General features: G+C 36.3%; 1 protein-coding gene across 1 annotated transcript in view; it reads right to left on the reverse strand.

Annotated features, from left to right (window-relative positions):
* The window catches only part of LOC114666327 (latent-transforming growth factor beta-binding protein 2-like), a 418,209-nt gene that overhangs the window by 129,482 nt on the left and 271,884 nt on the right, over positions 1-16,843 (reverse strand). Inside the window, exon 9 of the mRNA XM_051919743.1 lies at positions 310-384. Coding sequence (XP_051775703.1) covers positions 310-384 — 75 coding nt within the window. The remainder of the gene's footprint in view (positions 1-309; positions 385-16,843) is intronic.

A 16,843-nucleotide genomic window follows, 5' to 3' on the forward strand; every position in this document is an offset into this window, starting at 1 on the left:
TTCCGACACACTTATCCAGTTCAGGGCTAAAGGGATGGCTCTAGCGCCCACAGCATTACGCACAAGAGGAGGACCACAGAAGGGCACACTCAGACACACACGCAATCATCAAATGTAGGACAACTTGCAGTTGCCAAATAGCCTAATACATTTGTCTTTGGGATGAGGGGAAAAGCATACAATGAGAATGTGTAAACTGCGCACAAACAGTAATTGTGTTGAGAATTTAAACTCAGTCTCATGGTGTTATTAGGCCATAGCTGTGCCTGAAAACTATTACAAAATATAAAAAACGTTCTAGGTGTTTACCTTGACAGTGGGTGCTGTTCATCCGCTTGTAACCTTTTGGACACTTCACGTGACCATTTTCAATCACTGCATTTGCTAAAAAAGAAAGGGAATGTTTTGGTTAGTAGGAAAATGTGTTTTATTTTCATACAAAAATTTTTTAAACCAACTACATATAATTGTACTGAATTCACATTAAAATTCTTCATTTATCTATTTTCTAACAAAAATGGTTGAAGGGAGTTATAAATTATGCCCACAGCACTAAACCAAATAAAAGCGCAATGATTATGTTTGGGATGCGGAAGGAAGCAGAAGTACCTGTAAAAACTCATTGGACTGGGACTCACAAATAGGAATTTGGAACTAAGACCTTGGACTCATGAGAAATTGTGCCAAGCTAAATTCACATTCAAATAGCAGAGATTATTCTTTATGCTTAAAATATACTCTCAAAGCAAATGTGATATTAAAAAAATGTGCTTATAGGTGAGAGCATTTAAGTAAATTATTTTACTATAAGTGAATAATTCTGTAGGCTCTTTACTTTTTCTTCTCTCCCTTATTTTGTGTAATGCACCTTACTATATTTTTCTGTATACTTGTGTACATTACAAAAGATGAAATCTTATATATACATTAAGTGAAGACTTATAAAAAAAAATTAAGAAAACATTAATACATTGTGGGTTTTTAAAAATGTATAGAATTAACAGTACAACCATGTTACCCATAAGCTATTCTTAATGAACACATTATTAATCACCTTAAATTGCCCTTTAATGCAACTACAGCAGCAAAGCCCTGTCATTGTACGTACAAAAAACTGCTTAGCTTTAAAATGTTAATGTACATTAAATAATAATAGCACATTTTACATTTTATTGCACGAAGCACCATATTATCAGAAAAAAGAAAATTTTATTCAGTATTCTAGCTGTTTGTGAAGAAGGATAACCAACAGCAATTATGAACGGCACTGATAATGGACAGCCCTGTCTGATTCTATGTTCTGGAGTAAAACTGTCTGAATTTATAGTGTGTATATGAACAGGGAAATTCGGGCTGGGACATAATAATTTAATCCATGCATATAATATTGAGTCCTAAACCAAATATGCATAATACATTGAGCAGATACCCCCGTTCAACTCTTTCAAAAGTTTTTTAGGTTTCCAGACAGCAAGCAGAGCCAATGAAAGGACAGATTCTTTGGAAGTATACAAAACACTAAACAGTTATTGAAGGTTTGATAATAGATACCTGTATTAAGAAATTGAATTTAAAAGACACCTTTTCAGAAAATTGTTCTAAATAACCATATGGATCACTGGATTTTCCCTTTGTAGGGGCTTTGAAGTACCTTGGATCTTAGAGATCATCAATGGCTGATTCAGTTCTTCTGAGTACAGTGTATTGCCAGTTGCAGCATTTCTATTTTGTAGAAGAAATCACTGCCATGTGCCTCACATTCTTTACATTCTGACATGTAAAAATTCTTATAGCAGTCCTTAAATATGTTTTTTTTCAATTAACCAAAAACAGTTCTAATTGATATTGTTAATATCTATGACTGCATTCTAAAATTTCTTCTTGTGTACTGTAGTGTAAGTGTTGAGTTAAGGTCTTATTAACTTTTTCCCATGTTTATAATGAGAATGGTGGGATTTAACAGATAATTGCTCTATTTGTTTTATGGCCAAACAACTTAATTCTGTTTGTAATGACAAACGTTTATGTAATTTGCAGCACTAGGTGACCCTGCACACACTTAATTTGTTTTAGAAGTTACGGTAATTAGTTTGGATCTCCTTCTAGGTTTGTAATTTATTTCAATGTGAAACATACTCAATAATCTATTCTATCAAATAATTTTTTATAAGTGTTTCCCCAGTATCCAGACAGATACCTCTGGGGAAACACGTGTCTTTTTTAAATAGGAGGATAAGATTATTTTCGGGAAGTGAAACGGTGTTCGTATTGACATGTGCTCTTCAAAAGGGTTATTGATCCAGAGGGAAGCTGGAAGCAGAGGTGAAGGGTGGTAAGGGAATTATTCTTGGGTGGATATGAATGGAAGATGTGAGAGAGAAGTGATGGATACAAGAATGAACATGGAGGATATGAACTTGGTAGGAAAATGAAAAGGCAGACAGTACATTTTAGAACTGGCACATAAGTTTCAAGCTGGTGTGCATGAACATCTGCTGCTGGGAAGCACCTGATAACCTAAGAGTGGTGCAATCAGACAGATTACATTCTGGTGAGAAAATTCAACAGCAGAATGTTTGTAGTGTACTTACAAAACAACAACCTGTGTGCAACACTACAGGTAATGGACTTGGAGATGAAAGGGAAAAGGCTTGAGGAGTGAAATATAGAGTTAGAAAAAACAGAGCAGTTTAGATACTATTCAAAAAAGAAAGCAAATCAGTTAGGAATTTCCAGAGTCAACTGAGCAGAGAATGTCTGGAGAGAGAGGGGAGAACATTGTCCATAGAAAAAGCCAGGAGAGGTGAGGTGATCAAATGGATATGGTCTACTGCAGGGAAAGGACGGGAAGGGAAGAAAAGGTGGTGTTCAAGCGAGGCATTAATTTTAACAAAAGAATAACAAAAGAAAGCAGACATAAAGGCAAAGGGAGCAGTAAAGGTAACAACAGGAAGGGCAGTGTTGGATATGTAATGAGGAATTCATGGTTGTAAGCCTGTCATTTGAGCTTGGGACCAGGTTGACCTAGGTAGTAATGCCGAGACGTTTGTTGCAGGTCTGTGGAGAGAAAAGCAAGTCTGCTGTTTGGGACGTACATGGACGTACATGGATGTTTAATTGCAAAAAAAGTGTTGCCACTCACTCAAGTGGCTTATCCTTTGGCAGTGAAAAGATAAATGGTATTTTTGACTTGACCTTAAATAGGTGAACTGTATAGTTGCTGACTGAATATTAACTTATATTGATTTATGAATCCACAGAATATATTACAATCTCTTGTGAATTGTTCAGGTTGGGGTGTGTGAGGTTTGTATATAGGTGGTGGACCTACAGGGACATTGCTTAAATTATCTAAGGTTGTTGGAGGGTAGTGACTTCAGCAATTGATTGTTGTGCAGAGGTTGTGAGATTAGTAATGTGTTCTTTCTTTACTTTTTGTTCTTTTGGAGGTGTTTAATTTATTAAAAAAAACTCTTCATCTTAGGGTTGCTCATGATCCCTCTTTATGTCAAGCCATTATGTTGCGGTTGTGGCGGCTGAAGCCTAACTCAGCTAGCATAGAATGCAAGGCTGGAACAAATCCTGGATAGGGCACCAGGTGATACATACACACACACACGCACGCACACACACACACACATGCACACACACACCTACACAACCACACACTAGAGTCAGTTTGCGTTGCCAATTCAACTAACCTGCATGTCTTTAGACATTGGGAAGAAATTGAATCACCTGAAAGAAGCCCATGCAGACACAGTGAGAACATACAAACTCCATGCAAGGAAGTCTTATTACTACAACGCAGCAGTGCTACCACTGTACCAGCATGCCACACTCCCTCTTTAATTTCTGGGCAATACTATTAACAAATTAAGATAAATGTCAAAACCAAGTGAGTAGTCAGGAGTGTGCAATGGCTGAAACCAGAAGGACAACAAAACCAGATGCCAACTTTAAAGGAATACTGTACTAACAAACTATATTTTTTAGACTTTGTTGTAATTTATAGTGATGGGCAAAAAAAATAAACTCACATTTTCACAAAGAACAGAGATAACAATATATCTGATAGTATAGGAGATCTATGGCAAACAATAACAAAAAGTCCATGAAAAAATCTCACATTACTTGTGTCACATAACCACATGTCAAGTCATCCAGTTGTATGCTCACAATATGCAAAACATATTTATTTTGTGCTAAAATATTGCTGAATTAAACTTCTCCAGAGGCTGAAAATAGTCCATAAACAGGCAGCCCATTCACAAGAGACTTGTGAAAGATCTACCTCGTTCATTGGTCAAAAGTCCAGTCCTCATCTCGTAAGCTGTTGTCCAATAATACTGTAGTTCCAAACATCAGGAACGCTCTTCTCCACATGAGTGTTTTAACAGATACTGTAGTACTAAAAAAGAAGCTAAATATTGGGCTGTTAATTGGAAATAAACTAGAATGCACTGCAATCACTTAAAAACTGTTCTGGCTTATTTAGAACCATTTTTTCATTCATATGATTAGCCTTTTTTCTGTTTTTTGTCTCCAGTTAATATTTCAACATTCTGTTCAGTTTTAGTGTTTTAAAACAATGAACTACAATCATGTTTTCTACATTATGTTTAAATCAAATGTATGTTTGATGGATTCTCCTCTACTGATTATGGCTACAATGTGTTATTCAATGAACATTCTGTGTCTCCCTGTGTGCGTTTTGCCTGATTCTGCCAGGATAAACTCTGGACACCCATGATTTAAGAATTAAATTAGGCAGACTCAGAAGATGAATACATGGGGTTGAAACAGCATTTTTGTAATGGCCCTGTGACTGTGTCCTCTACAGGAGACAATGTATAAAATGAAGACTGATTTTGTGGGTTGTTCATCTGTGCCCTGTGATGGAGTGGCATTGCATTTACAAATGGTGTCTACCATGCAGCAACGGCACTAGATAGGCACTGTGTTCCCATATTCTTAAACATTTATTCATTTCAGGAAATAGATGGACGGAGGGGTGGATCGATTCTGAATACTTTTGGTTTTTCAAGAACCCTTTACAAAGGGTGAATAGGTTATTTGAGTATACTGTGAGTTTAATCATGCCCATGTGCTTCCTGAACAATGCAATTAAGCCATTTAAGGTCACTCATCCTGGATGCATCCCAACATACTGTATGATATTTAGAAATTGTCTGTTTTGCCTTTTTCCTTTTAGAATCCTCAAGTCAGGTGAATGAAATATGAGACATGTGTTTTTCTACAACTTTCTTTCTCCTATAAGCCATCTTAAATCAGTCCTTCAGTGACCAGATTACTGCTCAGAAATATAATCTGTATTGTAAATCATCAAGAGGACCACAAGGGAAAACAGAAAGAAAATGATGAAGACAAGAGAACAAAATACTGAATATAAAAAAGAAAAAAAGTTTGTGTGTGTTGATTCAAATATTAGAATCTTGAAGCCTTGCATTACAAAGTTTAATTAAAACTCAACACATTTTGTATAAAACCATCACAGAGATGCATTTTTCCATTATTTCTCTTAAAATTTACTTTGCATAATATGTATTTGCTTCCTAGGAAAAAAATGTATATAAACGCATTTAAAGTCTATGGATGAAATCAATTTTGCTTTTTAATTTTAATAAGAAACACACATGACTGACTGTAATGATCTGGGCTCATTAAAAGAATATGTGGTATTAGGACATATTTTGTCATGGGTTTTTAGCCTTTTGGGTTTTTTTACCATGTAGAATCTGTCTAATCAGATGATAGGTAGAATAACATTTTGGACTTGTTAAAATTTGTTAATGTCACTGAGGAAACTGTATAAAGGTCAGTATCGTACAGTTCAATGTTGTCCAAGTTTCTGGATACAAGCAGAAATCTCTGCATGTGCTCCCACTTCACTATCACTTTTTCCACATATGAGTCAGCAGGGCTACTGACTTCTTCCTTCTTGTCCGCTACTCCATTACACTCCTGACATCTATTTCAGTTCTACTTCTCACAATCACCCGATGCCACTGGAAACACCTGTCCCACTCGACCCTCATGGTGCTCCCACTTAAATAACCTGGAATTCGACAGGATGTTTTAGAGATTTGCTGTCAACCAAGTGGCTCCCCCTGCAGGAAACTGCAGGTACTTGGCCCCATGTGACTGATAGGTTTTTCAGTCTGCTGGCTGCTACAGTAATAATATAAAAGAGGCAGAATATACATAGTATTAAACTTGCAATTCAAGAAATGTTGTCTATGTCAGCGACCAGGCAGAAATCCAGCACTGGAACTTTTTTTGTTCTCATCTGGTTCGGTTAAATTTTGTGAGGATAAACAATCTTTCTAAAACAACTGCTAATGGCAATGCACTCTGCTTATAAAATGAAGGATGAAACAGAGAGAACATTATCTGCATGTAAAAAAAAATGAAAAATCTGCATTAAACAAATGTTGAAATAAAGATTGAAAATAAAATAAAGAACAAAAGGCAGGCAGTACTAAAATTAACATAAAACTGTGAACTCGAACATAAAGAAACCAGGGGTTTTAGCATCAAGAGAGCCTCTGTGAAGTGGAGTAAGGTACAACCTGAGATTTGGAAGACCACCTGTAAAGGACTCATGTAGATGGTCAGACATCACTAAAACACAAAAATCTATTATAATAAATATGTTATAAATAATATTATATAAAACAATATAATTTTATTAATAGTAATCCGACAGTTGTATCGTGTCTGAGTTTTTGTAAGGAAAGGTTGGTGATGTTTAAAAATTGCTGCCTCCCAGATTTCCTGCCATAGTTCACCTGAATAGTAGAGCTAGCTCTAAACTCTGTCACACTCTGCCCTCCCAGAGGAAAGATGTGAAGGCTTCTTCATATGCTTAAAGCCGTGATTGAGAGCCTTGACATTCCAGCTAACAGAATTTATTGAATGATCCATATTAACCTGTCTTTGTATTTTTGGTGTTATTTGTCAGAGTTAAAACAGAAAGATGAGAACCTTTCAAATTATGGCTTTGGCCACTAATAACAGATTTGTCCTTGATGGATCTTGCTACAATTAAAACAACTCAAAAAAGCAGAGTTGGCATAAAAGGGGATAATTATAATTTCTGTAATAATTCTCTGAACTCTGATATACATATAATTTATTTTAATGTAAAGAAACATATTATTAGTAGATTTAGTTAAGTGTGTTATAAATATTGAAAATCAACGTATTCATTTTTAAATCCACTTAGTCCTTGAAAGGGTCAAAACGTTACCCTCTCAGCTTTGGATGTAACACAGAAACAAAATCTTGATAATATGCCTATCCATTAGAAGGCAAAGTCACTAACACTGGCCAAGTAATATTTGCAAATTTACCTAACATACACATATTTGAGATGTGGGAGAAAATTGTAAAAATGTTAGTGAACAGAGGAAGAATGTGCAAACTCCATTAAGTCTGTGAGTGGGACTGGGAATAAACCTTACAACTATGAGGCAACTGAACTTATTACTGGCCTATGATGCCGGCCACTTCTGCGATATATTTGAATTATTTTCAAATCATTCTTTTATTCAAAAATTCCATCTAACCAGCTATTCATGTTTCTTTAAGAAATAATGTCTGGTTATTAGTATCATATACAGTTAAACACAAATTGTAGACAAACATAATATTTAGCACTGATTTAAAAGAATTCAGACAGACAGACAGACAGACAGACAGACAGACAGACAGACAGACAGACAGACAGACAGACAGATAGATAGATAGATAGATAGATAGATAGATAGATAGATAGATAGATAGGAATTAGTTTACAAATCCCTCAATATATTACACCAATAAATTCTGAACAGTTTTGCTATCTTCCAAACTGTTTGCCATTGACATTTACAACATTGTGTGACCTGTACACAGTGACATGTACTATTGCATTGCCTTGCTTAGAAGTGACCAGCATGACTAAGTTTGTTATTTTTGCAAATTACATGATCTCTTGTTGCTTCCTCTTCAATTAGTTAGCTTTACACACAATTATTTCAAAATTCTCATACTATATAGATTCCTCCTAAGAACCTCATCATTGGCTTACCTCTATGCGCAAGCGAACTATTACTTCTTCCTTTCTTTTCTGCACTTCTTATGAAGAAGGCAACATTTTGTGGATATAAGCCATTTCTTTTAGAAAAATAAAACCTAGTTGTGGTTTAATCCCAAATTTTTACATTTAATATTCTATATTAAAAAAAAGGTTTCAGTTCAAAAACTTTAAGGTGGCTGGTTATAGGTATGCCAGTTAATGAGGGGTTATTTTACCAACAAGATACACTTAACTGTCAAACCGAACTCAAATAGAGTTCCATTTCTTCAATAAATCATTGCCCCATTCAATTTTAATTAAGCATTTTTTTTATACACAATTCATGCTGAGAAACACACCTTGGCAAAATGAATCCAAGTTCAAGCTGTCTCAGACTTGAGAGTTCCTCACTTATGGGGACCTGCCCACTGACCCAAATAATATAACATCTATGATTCCTTCAAGTGTGCCTCTTCCTGTGACAGGGCATACTGAAACAGGGAAAGTTTATCCTTGCTTCATCATGACCCAGACAGCGCACAGCAAGACAGAGGAAAGAAAACATGTTCATCTGGACGGATTGAAGAATGAGAACAATGACACTGCCCTGCTGTGTGTCTAAAACACCGTCTGGCAGGCAGACTTTAGGTAAACACACAGTGACAAGAGAGCCAAATCCAAAGAAAAAGGAAGAAATCTTTATTATTACATCTTAAGTATTGCAGCTAGTATTATCATGTATTAATAATAACCTTTTGTCATTATAGTCATTTACACTCTGCTTATCCTAATGACAGGCCAGGGTAAAAAAATCACTGGCCAGCGTAGCCTATCTTCATAAACTTCTTCCAACACCTCTTCGGGAATTCTCATGCAATCCTAGCACAGCTGAGAGATACAGTATAATCCCTGTAGCCTGTCCTGCGTTTGCACCTCAGGTTTCTCTCATTGGATCATGCCTTGAACAACTACCATGGAGAAAACTACAGAACATCGTAACTAAACATCCAAACCACCTCAGAAGGCTCCTGTTCATCCAATAAAGCAATGGCTCTACTCTGGGATCCTCTTGTATTGTTGAGCTTGTTAGTTATGGAGATTAAGCATGGCAACTCAGCAGTGCAATGTAGGGACCTTATTTTGTCTTTATTTGTATTCACAATCTCATTGTTTCAGCCGCTACGTAGAGTCCATGACCATTGGTTGAGGATGGTAATGGAGTCAGGTAAATCAAAATCCACAAAGCACATGTAGGAAGATTAGCAAATTCCCATAAACCCTTAAACATCTATGCAAGGACATACAGTTGGTACTCTGTTTTGCACTCAGGATAGAATCCAAACTTTCCCACCTGGATCTGAGATCTGAGTCTCTCTTCCTGGACCCCTGCATGGACTTTCCCAAGAAAGGCTGAGACATAAGATCCACCAACAAATGTAACATACCCCCTTTTGTCTACTTTCTTTTCAAATGAGAATGATCACCCCATTTTGCCAGTCCCAAGGCACTATCTCCACCTTCCATGCAACTCTGAAGTGGACTGTTATCTAAAACACTTCCACAATATCCAGTACTTTGACCATTTTGGATCTCCTCCAGTCTTGAGGTGTTGCTCCACACAGATTTTTCAAAATAGGTCTAATTAGACTATCTGGGTCAGTCAACTACCATGCACTCTCTGGTGAATTCATCTCTATGGCCTGCTGTAGCTCCAGGATTGAGTCCCATTATCACTGTTGTAAGTGAGGTTTTCTTTAATTTATTTGAAACATCATTAATGAGTTATATGTCTATATCTGGTCCCTTCCCTTAGACCAGAAGATATTCAATAACAGAGCTGCAAAAAATTAAATGGGCTTAGACCCCCAGTAGAATAATCTCAAATTTTTTCGCCCACAAATGAAAGAACCTTTAGTCCATCCTTAGCTTTGTCTATCACTGTAACCAGATTTAAATTCACTCACTGTCCAAAAAGGTCACACTAGAGCTAATCTCCCAATGTGAGAACCCACAAAAAAATGAAGATTCCCACTCAGTTTAGTGTTGTAGCTAAAGACCAAACAATCTTCCTAGCAAAGATCTACCTTTTCAGTCAAAGATGAAAAAAGCTGTAAATATGTTAACAACTTTAGTAGAATGACTGGCTAGTTTATATGATACAGAAATGCTGATTTTGCACAGTAATACAGTATTTCAAGAGGTTTATATAAAAATGACTGCTGTTTCCCATCTCGCTCTCTTGTTGTGCGCTTGTTTTTGTTTAATTTTATGTCATTTGTTTTGCACAAAATGATAAAACTGTGCCTTCAACTAGGCAGACTTTTGGCATACTTAACTATGTCTAATTGCCTTAGAAATGTTTTGAGAGGAAACACGCTTGAAGGGTTTGCTTTTCCGTCAGTGAGTTTCAGAGTCTTTGTGGTTTTATCAGTTTTTCTTTGTTGTATTTATTGTTTTGTCAGCATCAGTCTCTCAAAAACAGTTCAACCACAATAAGAAAGTGACTGAACTATAATAAAAGTGAATAAGGGGAGAAAAGTGAAGGAAATAGTGATATTCCCTATCAGAGTTCAAAATGCTTCCATTAACACAATGGAGCCTAGTGCATAAACTACTAAGAATCTGACAAGAGCTTGTATCACCCAGCCAAGGATCACAGACCCCGACATGAGTACATTCTTACAATAACTAGCTCCAGTAAACAATGGAAAATAAAAATACAGCATATGATAAAGAGTCAGAGTCAACAGTCAATAACCAGCTTGTGCAAGTGTGAGGCATAGTGCTGTATCTGTGACAATACTAACACTACTAATACTAAACAAAAAAGAAAATAAAAGAAACAAACAATGAAGAAAATTAACAAAAAAAGAGATGATGTGACTGATGAACTTAAAAATAATAATAATTTGCTGCACTGATATAGCACTTTTCCAGCTACTCAAAGTGTTTGACACTTGTATTTAGTTCCTTTTACAAAAGCCTTTTAGATTCTTAGCTTTAGTTTGCTTATCTATCATGAACAGAATCCAATAAATCTCCTTTGGTACAATTTAACAAAAACAACCCAGCAACACATTTTATCCATATAAATATGTATTATTTAAAGTATTTCTGTGCCTATTAGTCAAGACAGACTGCCTCTGCCAAAGTTTATTAATGAAATTTAAGATCATGAAAGGTGAAAGAGAAGCCCAGAGTTTTATGAGATAGATAAACACCACTGTTTCTGTGAAAATCATGTAATGAGCAATAGTGATGATAAACTGAAAATTAGCTCTAAAATTTCAAGTTTATTGTTATGTGCACATAGTTCATAGTGTACATAGTACAATGAAATTCTTACCTGCACATCTCCTCAGAACTGTTAAAAATAATACAATACCAAAAACAGACACCTACACAAAGCATCAAGTATAAATAGCATATGAAAATAGCACGGGAAAGGTGCTATATAAATAAAATGCATTATTATTATTATTATGAAATATACTGTATATAAAGATAGAAAATATATATTTGCAAGTGTTTTACACAGACTATTTTAACTTTGTGATGGTTAATATCAAAACTGCTCTTCTATTACTTCCCCTTTCCAACCCACATAAAAGAGGCTGTCATCAGGAAGTCGATTTAACTGGGTACTTCCTGGGAATACAAAGAGAGAGAGAGAGAGAGACGGAGTTGGGGGACACGCCTCAATGCCTGAGGATTGGCCTCGAAGACAGAATTAACTTGGGAAAATCAGCTGGCAGGGACGCAATAATATGGAAGGATGGGGAGAGCAATATATTCAGGTTATTGTCTCCCACAATACACTAGATGGCACCATTTCTGGATATCAGTACCCATTCAGGCACCAGCAGGGAATGGCAGGAACTGTAGTCTGGTAGTGCAGCCCTGCTGGGGTCCATGGGTGCAGGGAGTTACATTCCCTACTATTTTGCACTTCTGTATGACCAGGAAATGCTTCCAACAGGTGAAGCCCTGGCACCAGAACTACTCCCAGGTCCTCCATACAGGAGACCAGACTGCCCTGACCAGGCGAGTTTGAGCCGGAAGTGGAGATAGGCAACACTCAACTGGAGGAGTAGCAGTGTGGTAGAAATAGAGAGAGAAAGAGAAGGAGAAGAGAAGAAACACCCTGTTTAATCACTGTGTATAAGATATTTTTAAAATAAAACCCCTTTATTTGAACATGGGACTGTGTTTGTGTGTTGTGTTTGGGGGTCAGTGGCACTCTCTAGCCTTATATATACATATATATATATATATATATATATATATATATATATATATATATATATATATATATATATACATATATATACTGTATATATATATATATATATATATATATATATATACTAGGGGGTTCGCCCCCTGCTTGCTTTACTCGCCAACTCCCCTGGCCTGCGCTACGCACCAGCCACTTTGCGTCTCAGCCGCTCGCATTGTGAAGGGGGGCTGAACGCACCCCAAGGAGACACAGTCGCTCCTCTGAAAACCCCTCTTAAACGTTGATACAATGGGAAACAAATACAATTTTTTCCTTACCTCCTCTTTGCTTGATCAGCTGCTAGCTTGCTGCTTCTGCTGCTGCCATGCCGCGTGATCTACATCTCGCACAGCGCTTCAAACATTTAAAAACCTGTACAGCAGCTGCCCTACTCTTTGTCTTTTATTTTCAGCCCCGGGTATGGTGAAATCTCTTGGCCCAAAGTCTCGTCTCACGGGATGTGACTTCTTGATATTTTTTAGTTTATAATTTAAAAATGGAATAAGAATCTGAAAGGTTAACAACATTACATTAAAGTTTGATAAATTCTGAAAAGAATGATACCAAACATATATATGTAGGTTTTAAAATAGGCCCGATTTAAAACGTGACATAAAATCATTGCACTTTTAGGCTGAGGATTTTATATACTGTATATAGAATAGATATATATATCCATCCATTTTCCAACCCGCTGAATCTGAACACAGGGTCATGGGGGTCTGCTGGAGCCAATCCCAGCCAACACAGGGCACAAGGCAGGAACCAATCCCGGGCACGGTGCCAACCCACCGCAGATATATATATATATATATATATATATATATATATATATATATATACTGTATATATATATATGGCTTTCTAAGTTTTATATACAATATGTTCTGAACAGAAGGCAGCTTGGTGCTAGTTATATTCTGTGCTGCCTTCATTACCCTTTGCTGTGCTTTATGTTGTTGAGCTGAGCGCGTGTTGTGCCAGGATGTGATGTAGCCAGTGAGGATGGACTGCACTGTACACCTATAGAAATTAGCATCAAGCGATAGAGAAAAGCGAGTTGCCCTCTTATATCTGAGAAAGTGCAGGCGCTAGTGAGCCATTGTCCCATCAGCAGACAACAGAGTATCTTCATCTTAGATCTGGAGGGAAGATTTACTTTTGCTCACTATTAAACTGTATATGATACACTCTAATATTCTAGCAACCTATATGCAAACAATATAGTAGTACTGGTCAAGAGTGTAGCCTGTTAGGGGTCAATCTTAGAGAGATGAACCCCCACTGACAATTGCAGAGTATCTTCTCATGTCACTTTGGCTTTCAAGAGAAGGTAGACCTTGTCTGTGTAGAGGATGCCCTGGAACGGAATCTTACAAGAGCAGTGATGGGACAATATGATGATTCTGTTTTTTCTCATCACTAAGTTATAATTATAATCAGCTATGGCTGGATAACAGAGTAAAAACTCTAATTTCTGCAGTACAGAGACTGAGTATTAACTTTACAGAGCACAAAATGCAGTCTGAACTTCTATGCAAACAGTATAAAGTATTGCTTTACCACTTTTAAAATTTTCAACCATAGCTCGCTTCTCTGTTTGAGTTCTTCAGTTGTGCTTATGCAACATGTAAAAAAGATACATCTGCCATAGCATGCTCAGGGTCAAGGTAGTGTAGTGGCTAATGCTGGTATGTCTCCAATCCAGAAGACTGTCTTTGAATGAAGACGCCGTCATTATAAATGTGGAGACTGCCTCTTCTTCCTAGGTCTGCATGAGTTTTTACTTTCACAATCCAAAGCCACATGGGATTGGTCAACGGGCATCTCTGGCTTGGCAATAGTGTGCCATTTGACAAATTTTCACAAATAACGGGTCTGAATACACACATAAATAAGAGAGGTCAGTGTTTAATTTTTAAGAAATTTACAATCCTTTCTGAAAACGTTTTTCCTTTGTTATTATGGGTTATTGATTGTACTGTAGATTGAAAGGCAAGAATGTCAATTGTACTGTATATCCATTTAAAATTAGATTTACAACACTATATGGTGAGCAGAAAGAAAAGGGGTCTGAATATTTTCTGCATACACTGTATTTCATGTTATTATTGATATATTTATGGCTGTCACACCAATACAGATTCAAGGTGCTTGGTAATAAAGTGTTATTAAATCAAACAAGCACTTGTCAATGAAGTTATAAGCTTAAGCCTAAGAATAAAAACCACCTATGTCACTGGTTTATACATTATAAACGGTATAGGCAGGTACTGTATATCAGGGATGTTTGATTTTACAGTTTGTAAATAAAAAGGGAGCCTTAAAGAACACAAGGAAGGAAGAAGATAGACTGAGAGTGGCTGTGAAAGGTCATGAAGTGGTAGCAGAATTTTATACAAAGTTAATGGGTAAACTATAGACATACATATAGAGAAACTGGTTCTATGTAAGCAACAATAAGACAAGGCAGTGTTATAGTGACTGTTGATAATCGAATGAAGGTTTAGCAGTAGATAAGATGTCATTAATTGAACTTATAGATTACTCGCTTTGATGAATTTGGAAAGAGTTAGTGGATCTCAGGTTCAGGATCTCAGGAACTGTCTTTATTCATCTCATGGTTGGAGTTTGAAGTTATACAGCAGAAAAGAAAGGAAGGAAAAGACACATGTATGTTTAGTTGACAAATACAGTACAGCATTATTAAGACACTAGACATGTAAGCATGTAAGAGGAAATCTACATTAAAATTTACTCTACACAGATGGTATCTTAGCCTGGAATAATACTAGGTACACAGTCTATGAGACAGCAATGGCATTTTGCTGCACCAATGTGCCATCAGAAACTAAGGAAGAGTAAGGAAGAGAATATGATCTTTATGCAAAAAAAACAATCATGGCTTGTTTTTATCAACTCCAACTAATGTTCCAATCTATGCATTTTGTAAGACAAAAGACAAAATGGCACATGCTGTCTCGAGATACAAATAAAATGTTTTTTTTCCAGTAAGAAAGGAGCAACCTAAACATAAAATGTGAGGCCATTTTATTCAGAACATCTGACAGTGTATTTCGCCTCTTCAGACGCTCACACATAAATGACATTCAGTCAGGCCTCTATTACAACGCTCATCTACTGCAATCGTGTCAGATACACTCCAGTAAAAGCTCACAAATTATTTTCTTCTTAGCCGATTACTGATCCAGATAAAATAACTCTTAAATACTGCAAGTATTTCTTCTGAGCTTCTTCTAATAATGAGCTGTTTTTCTCCAGAAACTTATGAAATACCCCACAGAGTCATCATCAGATGAAATATGTACTGACTGACAACTGAAAACACATGCCAGAAAATACACTGCAGGTGGTTTTATTCAGTTTTCAATAAAGCTTATTAAAACATATTGTAATCAAAAAGACAGGAGCATTAGTTACCACTGAGAAGAAACTGACTTTACAAATGAACTTAAATCTTTGGCACTACAAATGAACTGCTTTGAAGACCACTGTCTCTGAATCTCAGCAGTGTTCTTTATTCCCACATCTTCTATAAGCTTAGATGAACTGACAAAAAGGAAATTTAAAAACATCAGTTATTTGATCCACCAAGAGCTCTGACAAAATGAGTCTTCCCCTGTCCTAATTGTCAGCAAACCTAAGAGGCTTACATTGTAAGGAAAGGGGATACCCAGACAAACTCTCTTATTCTCGAGTTTTTGTTTAGAATGCCATTCAATTTATGATGAGTAAAAGTAAATTTATGGTCATACAACATGCCGTAGACCTTAAATCATCAAAAAGGAAAACAACTGGGCTCTTCTAGTCATCATTTGATCTGCTTTGTTTCTTCTCTTTTTGTTTAACAGCTAAGATAGCACAAAGTCATGAACATTTCTGTTTTTGTACTTTCCCTGACTATTAATCTTTGTTTTTGACTTTTTTTTTCTTTGGGTCTAACTAATTTTGAGACCTAGTCCTGGCAAAACACCATGCTTCTGATTGTTCATCTCAACCAAGTTCTTAATCACAGGATAATTGCCTTTAATAATATTTGAAATGGCATGATTCAGACTTTTACATTGTTTTTAATTAACCTTCATGTGGAGTACTTCTGAGCTGTCAGCTGTGAACTGAACTTTCAGATGAGACAATGACACCACAATAGGCATGTAGAGAGGGTTGTGGACTTGGTTTGCATAAGGACGAGACTGACTGTAATATTCAGTTCAGTTAAGTTTGCTCTAACAATATACAGCACTCTTCACTGAATCCAGGCTGAGTACAAGTACTGTTTGAATTATTCATAAAGCAAACCACATTTACAAACATAAACGCAAATTAATAATACCTAAGTCATTCTCTTTGGTTATAATAATGCTCTATCACAAATGTTTTCTCACTAACCTCATTTGAATGTCACTGTTTTCCTTGCCTCCTTATATTGAACAAATATTTCAGTGACATAATCACATCAT

The sequence above is a fragment of the Erpetoichthys calabaricus genome, chromosome 16, assembly GCF_900747795.2.
Source record: "Erpetoichthys calabaricus chromosome 16, fErpCal1.3, whole genome shotgun sequence".
Lineage (NCBI taxonomy): Eukaryota > Metazoa > Chordata > Cladistia > Polypteriformes > Polypteridae > Erpetoichthys > Erpetoichthys calabaricus.